The sequence below is a fragment of the Brassica napus genome, chromosome C9 (genome assembly GCF_020379485.1).
Source record: "Brassica napus cultivar Da-Ae chromosome C9, Da-Ae, whole genome shotgun sequence".
Classification (NCBI taxonomy): domain Eukaryota; kingdom Viridiplantae; phylum Streptophyta; class Magnoliopsida; order Brassicales; family Brassicaceae; genus Brassica; species Brassica napus.
In genome coordinates this window covers 53,761,823-53,777,685 of record NC_063452.1, presented here as the reverse complement: position 1 = coordinate 53,777,685, position 15,863 = coordinate 53,761,823, and the positions used below count along the sequence as shown (strand labels likewise).

Here is a 15,863-nt window from a genome sequence, read left to right as displayed (position 1 = left end):
TTGAAGAAGATGAGGTTGAGACAGTAAAGAAGCCATTTTCGAAAAAAAAAAAAAAAAATGTTAATGGCATTTTCGTAGATAAAGTGCAGGTGTGGGGTTAAAATCTCAAAAAAAAAAGGAGTCAAAAGAAAATGTTAGTTTTCTGTTTGACTCCAAGTTTTGAGTCACTTTTGCAAAAAGCCCATATATATATTGATGTTGCACATGGTTTAATATCAGATAATATACATATAACGGCGATTAAAATGATTTGCTACTCATTTAAAATTGCATGTCAAACTTCTTATTTTATATTAACAAAAATTACATCTAAAATCGCAAAACAACCATCAAATTAGTGTCTTTCTATTTTCAAAACTTTAATCTATTACGAATTAGAAATTAGTTAAACTAGTGGTAAATTTTTAAGTATAAAAAATTTAAACAATGAAGAATTTGTTTTTCCAAAATCTAAACTCGAAGTGTTAAATTCCCGAACAGATTCTACGCTCCTATACTAAAATACACGACTCGAATCCGTACGGATACTCGAACGCCCACTTCCCGCGGAAAACCTAATCATTTTCTCCCAGCGAGAATTGAACCTGAGTGGCGGAGAGCCTAGACACTCCTTTGCCGCTGGCCTTAAGATTTGATTCTTAAATCGTTTGTTGTCTTCTCTGAGCGTTTAAGTTTGGATTCTGCCTAAACTTGTTTCCTTAAATGCATGTCTTAAAGATACCTATTTTGATCCTTATCAAAATACATTGCTATTTTTAGCAAAGATAAGTCAGTCAAAAGAAGAAAACAAAATGTCACCCTTGCCTTTGAAACAACAAACACAATCTAAACAAAACTACATCTCTCAACGAACCATTCATCGTCCTTGTTTCTAGACATAACATACCAAGAACGTAAAGAACAACAGCCTCTCTCTCTCTCTCTCTCTCTCTCTCTTGTCCTCAATCCATGGCTGCTGTTCTGATTCACGGCTTCTTCCTCCTCCTCCTCATCCTCATGTGTTTCTCGATCTCCCCTTCATTGCAACACATAAGCGAGGCCGAACCGCTCGTGCGGTTCAAGAACTCGGTGAAGATAACCAAAGGGGATCTAAATTCATGGAGATTAGGAACAGATCCTTGCAGTGGGAAATGGTTCGGGATCTATTGCCAAAAGGGTCTCACAGTCTCAGGCATTCACGTCACGCGGCTCGGTCTCTCGGGAACCATCAGCGTCGATGATCTAAAGGCTCTCGCAAATCTAAAAACCGTCAGGCTAGACAACAACCTCCTCTCAGGTCCTCTCCCTCATTTCTTCAAACTCCGAGGCCTCAAATCCATCATGCTCTCCAACAACACCTTCTCCGGAGAGATCCCTGACGATTTCTTTAAAGACATGTCAAAGCTCAAGAGGCTGTTTCTTGATCATAACCAATTCGTTGGGAAGATCCCTTCCTCCATTATGCAGCTCCCTCATTTAGAGGAGCTTCACCTTCAAGACAATAAGTTTTCAGGAGAGATACCTCCGTTGATCGAGACCAACAAGAACCTGAAAAGCCTCGACCTCTCGAACAACCAGCTCGAAGGAGAGGTCCCGGCGGGTCTCTCGGATAGGAAAAATCTTGTCATGAAACTGGAAGGGAACGAAGGCTTGTGCGGCAAGGCAGTGAACGTTGGATGTGAGGCTATTGACCCAAAAGAAACCGGCGATGGTATTCCCCCGACCTCCGAGGGAACAGATAATTCCAACAGGACCACGATAAACGCGGTCCTGTTGGTCATCTCGTTTCTCATGATGTGTTGTATTGTTGTTGGATTTATAAAAAAGCGAAACAAGAAGCAAAATGCCGGTTTTCGCAAGCTCGACAAAGAGCGTCCGAGCGATGTCGTGGAGGTCAAGGTACCCGAATCCACGACGGTTAAAAGGTCTACTGAATCAAGCAAGAAGCGCGGTGGAAACCCCGAAGGCGGTTCTACCAAAAAAGGCTCGTCTCATGGGAAAGGTGGTGGAGGAAGAGGAGGAGGCGGAGGTATGGGTGATATCATAATGGTGAACACGGACAAGGGCTCGTTTGGTTTGCCTGATCTGATGAAGGCTGCTGCTGAGGTGCTAGGAAACGGTAGTCTTGGATCAGCTTACAAGGCGGTGATGGCCAATGGATTAGCAGTTGTGGTGAAGAGGATTAGGGATATGAATAAACTCGCAAGTGAGGCTTTTGATGTAGAGATGAGACGGTTGGGGAAAATCCGACACCCTAACGTTCTTACCCCTTTAGCCTATCATTACCGTCAAGAAGAGAAGCTTGTCGTCTCTGAGTATATGCCTAAGAGCAGCTTACTTTACGTTTTACACGGTAATCCGCAATGCCTTTTTATATATAATAGGGTTAAGTCTTGATCTAGCTAGGCTCGTTTAAGCATCCGTGTATAGCCGTATATGCTAGAGACTCATATACCGCCTAGCCAGCCCTTACCGCGTTTTAGAACACTAATAATAGAGTTAAATCTTGATCTGTCTAGACTCGTTTAAGCATCCGCATCCGCGTATACGGCTATGCACTAGAGACTCATATACCGCCTAGCCAGCTCTTACCGCGTTTTAGAACACTGATAGTAGAATTAAATCTTGATATATACTCCATAAAATTTATAAAACATGTTGAACCATTTTAGTGGTCAATATAAAATCTTTGTGGGTGAAACTCGAAGGAGTAGGATAAATCTTGATTTAACCACTGAATCTAAATGAATATTTTGTGTTATTATCTCAATAGGTGACCGTGGGATACAACATTCCGAGCTAACTTGGGCGACAAGACTGAAGATAATCCAAGGAGTGGCACATGGTATGCAGTTCTTGCACGAGGAGTTTGCTTCCTACGAGCTCCCACACGGTAACCTAAAATCCAGCAATATTCTCCTCAGCGAGACCTACGAGCCATTGATCAGTGACTACGCATTCTTACCGTTTCTCCAGCCAAGCAACGCACAAGCAATGTTCGCTTACAAAACTCCAGAGTTTGCGCAGAACCAACAGGTTTCTCATAAATCAGACGTCTACTGCCTTGGAATCATAGTTCTAGAGATCTTGACAGGGAAGTTTCCTTCTCAATACTTAAACACCGGTAAAGGCGGGATTGATATCGTTGAATGGGTTCAATCTTCTATTGCGGAGCACAAAGAAGAAGAACTTATCGATCCGGAGATAGGAAATAATGCTGATTCCGTGCAGCAGATGCTGGAGTTGCTGCGGACTGGGGCTGCTTGTATCGCAAGTAATCCAGATGAAAGACCTGACATGAGGGAAACTGTTAGAAGAATAGAACAAGTGAAAAAATGATGGTTGAGATGCTTAGAATGCAAACGTGGTCGGGACAGTTAGATATAATACTAACGTGCAAGCAACCAGAAAAAAATAATTTGGGTGTGTAAATAGGAAATACGATTTTCCTTTGCAGATTGAATTGTTCTTCAAATCTCGGCAAAAACATATATACATACATATATACTTTTATGTTCCTTGTTCCATAAGTAAACAACAATTGTTCATTAGCATGACATATGTTTATTAGATTTTCTCTTTTCTTCTTCTAGTTTTCTCTTATCGAAAAACGTTATGTAAAACATTTCAGCACTCAGAGCATTTTCACTGTAAATTGTTCAAGAACATATCCGAACTAACACCAAAACGTGGGCAAGAAAAATCTTAAAATCTGTGTTGTGGTAGTTTTCTTAATTTATGACGGAAAATTTACCACTTACAAGTTACTGTACAGCTACAATGTTTGATATGGGTTACTCTGCACATAAATTGTCAAAATGATTATACGTTTATATATATATATATTTTTTTTGTCAAACATACGTTTTTATATTAAAACAAGCAATCATACTATGTGTGTACATGTTCTTAAAGAGGAACATATTGATGGACCCAAAAGGCTTGAATATTGGGTAGTACTCAGTTCTAATAAGAACAGACATTAATTTTTGCATGCAAGTCAATTTTAATGAAAGGACCACAAAGAAATTAGGTTTTGTCTTGTTCTTTCTAAATAATTCAATTAGTTAATAATTGGAATATTGTGGGCCCAACGACTCAGCAATATGCCAATATTGTCCCTCTTTTGGGCTTATTCTCTTCTCTGGCTTCTTCCGTATGGGTCAATATTATTTATTACAATATTTGTATTTGATAGTTTACCCATTTTCACAAATTGATGGATAAACCACGCACAAACCAACACGGCAACAACCTTTTCTATTACACCATGACTAACTCCGGTTTCTAAACTTGAGTTATTACCTTCGGTTAAAAGACGGTTCTTAGTTTTTCTTAGATTTTAACTAAAAAAAGGTAAGAACCGTCTCTTAAATAATTTTAGCCAAAAAATGTAAAAAAAATAAATATCAAATCATGAATTAAGAATTCCGGCTAAAAGACCGGGTTAATCATGCCCTTAGTGTTATACGGTTATACTAGGGGATTAAGCTGAAAGTATTCGTATTATGTATATCATTCGATTTTATATAATTTTCACCACTCCTCTTTCTTTTTTGTTTGCTAATATTCGCTTTAATGATTTGATATGATGCTTGGAGCACTTATTATATATTCACCTTTCTCGCTAGAACAATATATTCACCTTTCAAAACGTCCACTAAAAGAAAGGGACACAAGAATAAGGAAGAAACCAGTTTGAACTTCAAAATTATTTAAATAAGTTAAATACCATAGAATACAAAAACAATGACCAAAACAAAGAGCATTATTCCATTTCTCGCCATGTTCAACGATCAAGAAGTAGCTCTCTCTACTATCATTAACCCCCCCCCCCCCCCCCCCCCTCCTCACAAAATTTTTCATGTTGTTACATTTCCACCATATATCATATATTAACTTATATCATTTATATAGACATACCTGTCATATTACTATATATGCTAATTTATTTCATCCGCATATGTTGTATGCGTACTTATTTTATTTACCCCTGATCCCCCATATATATGTATACTGAGTAGAACTCCGGCTAAGTCACTAGAACTCCGGAGGAGAAAATTTGGCCGGCGGTGTAAGGAGAGGTTGAGAACTTCGATCTACATCTCTCTTTCCTTTCAACACTTGCTATATGACTCGATCGACACTCTGAGCTGCAAAAGGCTTTTTCTCCTCTGCATTAAACAAATATTCAATCAAAATACAATCGAGTTATAAATCCACACTATAAAGTATAAACACACATATTTTATTCCCAAATGATTTATACCTATAAATAAATATGTCGCGACCGTGAAGTTTCTTCCTGCACAAGTAACAAGAACTGAGGAAACCCAAACCCTTAAACTCCGGCGAGTTCTCAGGAGATTCCGTACCGACATCGACTATGAAAAGTCTCTCACGACGATCCTCGTTGATCTGACTTGCCAAACACTCAAACCCATCTCTGTCAAAAACCCTTGTACTACAAGGTCCACTTGGACCATGGTGACACGTTACCAACGTATACTCCTCCTCGTCCATTATGAACATCTCCTCGTCTTCTTCTTCTTCGTCCGTGCTTCCTTCATGGCTCATGAACTGGACCGGATCAGACCGGTTGGATTGGTTCGGTTCCGATCTAGAAACGCTAGTTATTAAACGAGTGGTTGAGTTCTCGAGTGCGGCTACAATCCCTAGACCAACGGAGCCACCGAGGTTGTCATCGTAAAATCTCTTTGAGCTGTTTCTTTGAGATATCTGAGGGAGAATCTTGAAGTCAAGTGGGCTTTTAGGGCTTGTCATCAAGACGTCAAAGAACGGAGTCGCCGCGGCCGCAGATCGGTTCACGCCGACGAGAAGCTCCGATATTTTTCCGATTATGGGATGGGTTCTTTTGCTAAGCATGATCTTGGTCGAGAGAATTAAGGGGTTTGATCAGATCAACCTTAAAACTTAAAAAGCTGAAGAAACATAAAAATATGAGAGAAGAAGAGGAAGATTGGTGGTGTTTCCACAAAGAAGAGATGGGAGAGAGATGTGTTATTTATGGTGGAGTTGGTGGGGAGGGTTGAGAAACTTTACATTACTTTTACTTATTGCAATATTTACAATAGATCACGTAAACTATTCTTATTTTGCAAATAAAAACCCTTGTTGTTATCTTCGAAAACAAAACTAATGACGTAACAGGCCATGAAACGTATGCAGCTAATTCGAATCGAAATCTTTTTTTTATTTCTTTTTGTAAGAGAGAAATGGATAGCGCCCAAGGTTTTGAGAATTATACGTTATCAAAGGGATAAATAACAGAATATATTAATTGATAAATTGGTTTAGTAAGTGTATCAAATGCAGTATATTATAATTACATGATTAAATCGTTAATTATCGTTCTGAGAATAGTCAATATACTAAGGCTTCGAATTAATCGTTGACGCAAATACATTTTGGCGTTTAATAATAAAAGAGCTTTAAAAAAACAAAACATTTTGGCACTTCTTCTTACAAATAATCGTGTGGGTGAGGGACACGGTGTTTAACTGTTAATACGTTACTTAAAATATTCAAAACTATTGGTTTGGAAATGTTTAAACAGCGTTATGAAAATTAGTTTCAAATGCATGCAATCGCAATCATCCAGCCCCAAAGACAACGTTTGTAAGCAATTATGTCAAAAACAAAACGCAACCTTCTGTGTTTGGCCAGACTTATACATAACAGCGACACATGCATGGTTTATTTGTTATTCAATAATTAATGAATTTTAGTAGAGTGTAATATGTGTAAGCTGAATTGAGATAAACCCTAAACAATGTTCATAATAATGGTGTTTAGATTGGAAGGATTCGTTTTTGTAAGAAAATCAACAACAATATATAGAATATTAATTTAGGAATCGACTATAAGTCTATAACACGTTAAAATGCTGAAAGGAGTAGTAATAGCAGAGATATTAAAACGAATATGAAGATGAGGTGCCAATGAAAGAGTGGTCCACACTCCACACTGAGACACAACACATTTTTAGGAATTGGGTCCCACAAGCTAATTAAAGAGGATTCGTTACGCACTTTCATGAGATGTGATTACGTGCCATTCATCAACAGCTCCATTGTACCCTCCACTATTATTTGCTGACTCGTATTTCTGTTTTCATATGGTCACATTTCCATACCGAGATTTCTATTCATATGTATTTTCGAAGTATTTTAGTAACACATAAATACGCCGATAAAATGTTTCAAAAAAAAAATGTTTCTAAAAGTATATCTCTTATATATTAAAAGAAAAATATTGTAATAAATGCATTCACACTATAATAGACACGTGGCAGTCTCACAATGATTTGATAATAAATATGTTAACGCGTTCACATTATATTCATAAATGTGTTTACATTATGCGTTTTTTTAATATAAAACTCACATACGTGGTTCCAATAAAACTCTGGATTTTTCGGTTCGAATAAAAATAGATAACAAATCAAAAGGCAAACTATATATATATATATATATATAATTTTTATTGTTTACTGATAAAGTTGAGTAAAATATTCATAAATTTTGATTCGATTCGTTATTCGTTTTGATTTAAACCAAAAAATCTGGATATCCGTAACTCTACGAAACAAATCAAATATACTAAAATACAATATCCAAAAAAGAAGCAAATCACAAATACCAATATTTTTAGGAACATATATCTAATTCGATCTGTTATATGCATATATATACATTATATATATTATACTTTATATCAGTTTTACAATATTTTTATGAATTAAATTTATTATATTATGTACTAGAATTTTTTTTTTTGTCATCAACATAAACAGACTCATACAGACTCTGTGAACCAAACTGAAAGATATTGATCCATGTGAACGACGAAAGACGGCTGTTTCCTGGCACTACGTGCTAGGCTATCCGCCTTTATATTTTGCGTTCTTGACACATGGATAATCTCTGATCGAGAAAAACTTTCCTTCAGGACTTTAATATCTTCTAAATAACTTGCAAAAGCTGGCCATTCTTCTGGTTCCGAAACAATCTTCAACAATTGAGAACAATCCGTTGCAAACGTAACCTGAAATTGACGTAAGTTCCTCATACATTCCATTGTCCAAAGTAATGCTTCCATTTCCACATGGAGAGGAGATAGACTAGCCCGAACATTCTTTGCCCCCATCAGCCCATTAAATCCTTCTAAAGTACTGAACCACCCCTGTCCAGAGAAACCATCATTCTCTTTCCATGATCCATCTATGAAACACCATCGACCTTGGATTACCGGTAATGCCGAAACCTCTGCATGTGCCTCAGTCCTCTGTTCTTTTGCTATCTGCGCTTCAGACCATAGTGTGGACTCTGTTTTTGCTACTTTAAGCGTATCTCTGGAATCCATATCAAAGTTACTAAAAACTTTGTTATTTCTTCCTTTCCAGATATACCATAGAATCCATGCAAACTGGTGATCCTCTAATTGCGGAGAAACTCTCCAGAAAAGATGATCCATATTTGTAAAAAGAGACCTTGTTGGGAAGATAGCTGGGTTTGACGGTATCTTTGAAAGCGCCCAAACCTGGAGTGCTGGAGGACATTCAAAAAACACATGATTAATTGATTCCTCATCAGCTCTGCATCTTGCACAACATATATCACCAGTTATCTCTCGTGCTTTCAAATTCTTCTTGACTGCTACACATCCTGTTACCAGTTGCCATAGAAAATGTTTAATCTTTGGTGGACAGTGTACTTTCCAGCAGAAAGCCTTTAAGGCATCAACTGAAGGTCCAAACATCACTGGGGGTCGTTCTCTATCTGGATAAACTCGCTCTACCTGATATCCTGATTTGACCGTATATTTCCCATTGTTTGTGAAATGTCAACCATCTCTATCAACCCTCTGAACGCTACTCAGAGGTATACTTTCTATAATTTTCACATAATGTGGGTCCACTAAAGCCCGAATTGCCTGCATGTTCCAATGTCGCAAAGTAGGATCAATTAGAGAATTTACTGTGAGGTCAGGGTACTGATTATGTTGATTTTTATTTGCTGGTCTCGGGCGAGTGGTTGGGAGCCAGAGATCATTCCATACTGATATAGAGGATCCTGATCCCACCCGTTTGATTAGTCATTTGCTAACCAGAGATCTAGCAGATGTGATACTCCGCCAGCCATATGACGGAGAGTATGAGCGAATCGGCTCTAGGGGTGATGCGTTCCTGTAATACCGACCTTTGAAAACACGAGAGAATAAAGTCTTAGGCTTTTCAATCAAACGCCATAACTGTTTACTAAGCATTGCTGTGTTGAAATCAGTGATGTCTTTAAACCCCAATCCTCCTTCCTCCTTACTAACACAAACCTTGTCCCATGATTTCCAATGCATTCCTCTTGTACTTCCACCTGAACTCCACCAAAATTGCGCTACTGCATTTGTCAATTTCTTCGCGGTTTCCTTCGGTAATCTATAACAAGATATCACGTGATTTGGTAGTGCTGTAACTACTGATTTAATAATTACTTCTTTTCCTCCTTTCGTGAAAAATTTGAAAGTCCACCCGTTGACCCTTTTGTTAAGTCTATCTTGCACAAAGCTGAAAACCTGAATCTTTGAGCCCCCAAGATTCTCTGGTAATCCTAAATAAGTTCTCATTCTTCCAACATTATGAATCCCCAATATATCTCTTAATTCCTGTCTAACTGATTCCTCAATCTTGTGCCCAAACTGGATCGAAGACTTATCAAAATTAATGAGTTGACCTGATACCATCTCATATTCCTTCAAAATCCGGAGAATAGATTGGCATTCTTCTCTTTGTGCTTTGCAAAAGAATAGATTGTCATCCACAAAAAAGCAAATGAGAGATTGATGGGCATGCTCTGGCTACCTTCATGTCTGTCAGCTGTTTCTCACACTCCGCCTTTTTAATATTCACAATCAATCACTACAAGAAAACATAATCTTAACGAGGGCGGTTTTCCTCGCTAATTCGTCGTAAAAGAGGCTTTACGACGAATTAGCGAGGAAACGTGTTTGCTCGTTGCACGTCCGTCGTAACACATATTTCCTCGCTAATTCGTCGTAACTTAGCGAGGAATATATTTCGTCGTAAAGACGAAGTAGAACGATTCGTCGTAAAGACGTCGCTACAATTCCTCGTAAGGACGTCGCTACAATTCCTCGTAAATAACTCGAAAACAGTTTCTCGTAATCTACACGTAAATACCTTGAAATATTTTTCTCGCAAAATACACGTAATAACCACGAAATTATTTCCTCGTAAAATAGTCGTAAACATTTCCTCGTTATTTCCTCGTAAAGAATTCCTCGTAAAATACTCGTAAACTGTTTCTCGTCATTTCCTCGTAAGATTTCCACGTAAAGAGGTCGTACTTTAGCTACGAATTTACTTCGTTTTTATTATTTTACAGAATTTTAAAATATAATAAAAAATAATTAAAATTATTTAATTTAATAATAAATTAAAATTCAAAATAAAAATAAATTCATATGAAAATATTTTATAAATAAATAAGTTTTGAATTTATATAATACAACAACAAAAAAAAAAACTAAGGGTCGTTCATCGCCCGGTAGAATTCATCACTCCTCCTCGTAACATCCGCCTCGTTATGTACGTCGTCGGATGACTCGCCATGAATGGGATGTTGTTGTCGCATGTTCCTCAACATGGACTCCCATTCCGGATTTGTGGCCGCAATAACGTCCAAGAAGCCCTCGACTCCACCCATACGAGATTTTGTCGCGGTCAACTCGTTACGCAGCTGAGCGGACTCTCTACGCAGCTCCGTGACTTCATCATCCCGTCGCTGACCGTAAGACGATGTCGCTCTCGGAACATCATTGACGGAACCAATACCCAACGTCCGTCCCTTTTTTTTAGGGACAACCTTAAAAACAAAAAGTAAATATTGTAAGTAAATATTTAAAGTTAAATTAAATGATTAATTAAAAGTTAATTTTTTTGAAAATTTACCTCCTCGTAAATCTTATCCACTTCAAGTGTGGATAAGGTGACGGGTAATCCGTCGGTAGACTGCTGGGTCAGCTGAGTCTGGCGGTCTTCAACCCGAGCAACTACGTCGTTGTAGATTTGCTCGGACTTGCCATCTACAAATACGCCCGCCTTGTTCTTGTGGGTCCTCTCGTAAAGTTCCATAAGAGACGGGAGATGTCCCGTCTCTTTGGCCTAAAAAAACAGTTAAGAAAGTTAGAATAAATTAATATAATTATTAAAAAAATTATTTAATAAAATATTTAATTACCATTTCCAAACGGACACCGGCGTGGGGTTTTTGGCCCGTAGTGTGAAGCATCGGCCCGTTCCCGTGCTCATCGACCGTGTTACGGGAGTTAGAGCAAGCCTGGGCGATTCTAATCGAATCAGGAAGGCGCCAATAACGGATGAGGCCATCCCACACGTCCGTGGTGAGCTCAGCGGGTTTGCCACGCTCATACCCCTTCACGATCCAGTCACCCTTCCAGTTGGAGACCGTGTCCAACAAGCGAACTTTCGCTTTCGCGTTAAACTTCTTCCTCACCCTCTCAGTGATCCCCAAAGCCCAATTATATTTTTGCTGTTGGAAAAAATAAATTAACAATTAGTTTCTTAGAAAGTATATATATAAATCATGAAAAAATTAAAATATATATAATTAATTAATAGAAACTTACAGCGTAAATTTTGAACCACGTCTTTCTGACGTAGTGAGGCGTCTTACTCCAGTTTGGATGTGGCATGGAGAAGTAACCCTTGATCGTGTCGGTTACGTCCGATGCAAGACATCCGTCAACCCCCCACCTGGAAAATACAAATTTAAAATATAAATTATTTTTTAATGTTATAAAAGATATTTAAACGAATTAAAAAAATTAATGCAACATACCACAACGTTCCGTCCGGTCGGTCTGGGTCGATGACTGGTAAACCTTCTCTGCCTGGCAGACTGAGAATGTCCTCTACCGTGTACTGCGAGTAAGGAGCACTCGGAGGCACCATCAGATCAGGATGAATATCAGCGACCATCGGAGGTGCCATCGGAGGAGGCACAGGAGGATGCATCGGAGGAGGCACATGAGGAGCCGATGGTGCACTAGAAGAAGTAGACCCAGAGACTCTCTGAGTGTACTGAGTCTCGGGGACAGTCTCCTGGCCCGAAGAACTGGGAGCGGAAGAAGAGGCCGGGTCTAAACGACTACCCGGCTCACCGAAGATCTCTCTATAATGGGCAGTAAGTCTTCCTTTTCGAACCTGGAAAAAAAAATGAAATTTTTGAAATTAACATCAACAATATATTTTCCAACATTATCCACCTAATCAACACTAAATAACATAAAATTCGCAAACCTATCTAAATTCCCTATACTAACCACCTAATGTATCTAACCAAATCAGAGAGGAATCAGGCTTACCATTGCTACGAAATGGGGAGGAAGTGGAGAGGAAGTAGAGAGGAAGTAGAGAGGAAAGAAAGAGTGAGCGGGTGTATATATAAGATTACATATCGTCGCAAATTCGTCGTAAATTTACGACTAAATAGCGAGCAGTTACAAAGGCCCGTCTTTTTTTTTACGAGGAAATTGCGAGTAATCACAAAGGCCCGTGTTTTTTTATACGAGGTATTAACGACGATTTACTTTACGAGGAATTAACGAGGCTTGCTTTCCTATAAATATACCCACAACTCTCACTCTCAAACCACACCCAAACTCCCAAATCACACTTTATCTCAAATCACAATCCTCAAAAAAATCATATTCAAATTATAAATATTTGAAAAAAATAGGAAAAGGAGAAGATATTAGAATTCATGTGGGCGAGACTTACGTATTATAATTGTTGGAAGTCTTGCCACATGTTAATCTGGTATTTTTCTCCTTTTCCTTTTTTTTTCAAGTTTGTACACTACGAGATATTTACGACGATTTGTACTTACGTGGAATTAACGGGTTTATGTATAAATCCGTTTACGTGGTCTTTACGACGATTTTGCTTACGTGGAATTAACGAGTGCTTTTTTTACGTGTACTTTACGACGATTTTGCTTACGTGGAATTAACGTGATTTATGTTTAAATCTTTTTACGTGGTCTTTACGACGATTTCATCATACGTGGAATTAACGAGTGTTATGTTTAAATCCCTAGAACCCCAAACCCGAAACCCGAAACCCGAAACCCCAAACCCCAAACCCCAAACCCCAAACCCCAAACCCCAAACCCGAAACCCGAAACCCCAACCCCGAAACCCGAAACCCGAAACCCAAACCCCAGATTCCTTATTTTCTACTTCATATATTCCAAACCCCCATCTTTAATTTTCTACTTCATATATTCCAACCCCAAACCCGAAACCCGAAACCCGAAACCCGAAACCCCAACCCCGAAACCCCAAACCCGAAATCCGAAACCCGAAACCCCAAACCCGAAACCCCATACCCCAGATTCCTTATTTTCTACTTCATATATTCCAAACCCCCATCTTTAATTTTCTACTTCATATATTCCAACCCCAAACCCGAAACCCGAAACCCGAAACCCGAAACCCCAACCCCGAAACCCGAAACCCGAAATCCGAAACCCGAAACCCCAAACCCGAAACCCCATACCCCAAACCCGAAACCCCAAACCCGAAACCCGAAACCCGAAACCCCATATTCCTTATTTTCTACTTCATATATTCCAAACCCCCATCTTTAATTTTCTACTTCATATATTCCAAACCTCATATTTAATTTTAGGTTTCGTCGTTATTTCCTCGTTATCCTACGTGGACTTTACGACGATTTAACCCTACGTGGACTTTACGACGATTTTTGCTACGTGGACTTTACGACGATTTCATCCTACGTGTACTTTACGACGATTTCATCCTACGTGGACTTTACGACGATTTGTGCTTACGTGGAATTAACGAGTGTTATGTTTAAATCCCTAGATTCAGAAACCCGAAACCCGAAACCCCAACCCCCAAACCCCATACCCTAAACCCGAAACCCCAAACCCGAAACCCCATACCCTAAACCCCAAACCCAAAACCCCAACCCCCAAACCCCATACCCTAAACCCGAAACCCCAAACCCGAAACCCCAAACCCGAAACCCCAAACCCCAAACCCAAACCCCCATCTTTAATTTTCTACTTCATATATTCCAAACCCCCATCTTTAATTTTCTACTTCATATATCCCTAGAACCCCAAACCCCGAAACCCGAAAGCCCAAACCCGAAACCCAAAACCCAAAACCCGAAACCCGAAACCAAAAACCCGAAACCCCATATTCCTTATTTTCTACTTCATATATTCCAAACTCCATCTTTATTTCCATTCCAAACCACAATATCCCCCATTTGCTTATTCATAAAACAAACTCCCAGCATTCCCTTATTCATAAAACAAACCTCACATTATCTTATTCATAAAACAAACTCCCTCATCTTATTCATAAAACAAATACATCAATCGGATACATCGACATTCTCGTCATCACTAGAAACATCATCATTTTCATTAAACTCGTCTTCAACAGCTTCGTCTGTGGCATCATCGGTAAGATCTTCGTACTCGTGATTATGCGGATCAATGAGAAGGATGTCATCAATTTCTTGTTCAGGTTCCTCGACTTCATTTATCTGTTCTTCTTGCAATGGTGGTTCTTCTCCACTGATGATTCGTCCTCGAGGTGTAACTTTGATCACTGCTAACCAATTTATACCTGAATCTCTCATCCGAGGGTATGGAAGGAAGCTAACTTGGTCTGCTTGTGAAGCTAAGATGAAAGGCTCGAATTTGTTGTACCTTCGTCCACCGTTGACATCAACTACACCGAATTTGTTAGACCGAACACCTCTGTTGACGACGGGGTCGAACCATTCACATTTGAAGAGGACGCATTTCAGCTTCAGTATCCCTGGAAATTCGACTTCAATAATCTCCGTCAAGATCCCGTAGAAATCTGTTTCCCCTTTCACACATATTCCATAGTTACTGGTCGCCCGCTGTCTACCATAGTCATATGTATGAAAAGTATAGCCCCGTGTGAAATACATCTGTGATGTGGTGACCTTTACAAGTGGAGATTGAATTACTTCGTGTAACCACTTAGGATAATCTGCATCGTCGTCGTCATAATCAACCTGCAAAAATAAAGAGAATGTTAATGAAATACAGATAATGTATGAAAAAAAGTTTTAGTTAATACCTGATTCCGCAACCACTTAATGAAGTGTTGATCTTTCCTTTTGTCTACGTCACTTGTGGATATACCAGGAAATGTTTCTTCGACTTGAGAAACAAATAGGCTGTAAAATCACATTTTATAGGAATGAATCTCTCGCAATTATACAATTAATTATAGTTATATGTGTTTCGAAGTGTCAATATATGTTACCTTTCAAAATAACGCATCAATGGATCTTCGCAATTGAGTAGAATATAGGTGTGTGCACTATGAGCGTCTTCTTCACTCGACCACCAAACCTCTTTACACTTCCCACCGAGTCGCCCAATCTGGCTAAAGATGTCTGGAACACCAGCAACTGCATATGTTGGCGCAACACCACCATCATCATATCTTCTTGGAGCTCTTCTCCGTGTACGTACTTTTGACGCAAAGTAGTACGATGTGAAGTGAGAAACTTCTTCCGTCAAACTTCCAGCAATTATAGAACCTTCAACTTTGGCGAGGTTCTTTGCTTTTCCCTTCAAATATTTCATGGCTCGCTCATACTGATACATCCATCCGTAATGTACAGGTCCACGAAGCAATGCCTCATATGGGAGGTGGACAGCTAGATGCTCCATGACGTCAAAAAATCCGGGAGGAAATATCTTCTCCAAGTTGCACAATAAGATGGGAATGTTCTCCTGAAGCTG

At 39.0% G+C, this 15,863-nt stretch overlaps 2 protein-coding genes across 2 annotated transcripts; one reads left to right on the top strand and one right to left on the bottom strand.

Annotated features, from left to right (window-relative positions):
* The first annotated feature begins 286 nt into the window (after window positions 1-286).
* LOC106409454 (pollen receptor-like kinase 6) lies at window positions 287-4,824 on the top strand. Its single transcript, XM_048767403.1, has 2 exons — window positions 287-2,332; window positions 2,753-4,824. Exons 1-2 carry the CDS (start codon window positions 949-951, stop codon window positions 3,316-3,318), a joined length of 1,950 nt encoding a protein of 649 aa, XP_048623360.1. The 5' UTR covers window positions 287-948; the 3' UTR covers window positions 3,319-4,824.
* On the bottom strand, window positions 4,677-6,080 carry BNAC09G37170D (FCS-Like Zinc finger 14). Its single transcript, XM_013851448.3, has 2 exons — window positions 5,249-6,080; window positions 4,677-5,153 (listed from the first exon to the last, which is right to left on the bottom strand). The coding sequence occupies exons 1-2, from the start codon at window positions 5,863-5,865 to the stop codon at window positions 5,012-5,014; spliced, it is 759 nt and encodes a 252-aa protein (XP_013706902.2). The 5' UTR covers window positions 5,866-6,080; the 3' UTR covers window positions 4,677-5,011.
* Between the last annotated feature and the right edge of the window lie 9,783 nt (window positions 6,081-15,863).

What these genes read in the sequence shown, in the direction of transcription:
- LOC106409454 (XM_048767403.1), top strand. Translation starts at nt 949, where the DNA reads ATGGCTGCTGTTCTGATTCACGGCTTCTTCCTCCTCCTCCTCATCCTC. An exon ending in CTTACTTTACGTTTTACACG is followed by an intron (nt 2,333 to 2,752) that starts GTAATCCGCAAT and finishes TTATCTCAATAG; the next exon opens with GTGACCGTGGGATACAACAT.
- BNAC09G37170D (XM_013851448.3), bottom strand. Translation starts at nt 5,865, where the DNA reads ATGCTTAGCAAAAGAACCCATCCCATAATCGGAAAAATATCGGAGCTT. An exon ending in CGCGACATATTTATTTATAG is followed by an intron (nt 5,154 to 5,248) that starts GTATAAATCATT and finishes TGTTTAATGCAG; the next exon opens with AGGAGAAAAAGCCTTTTGCA.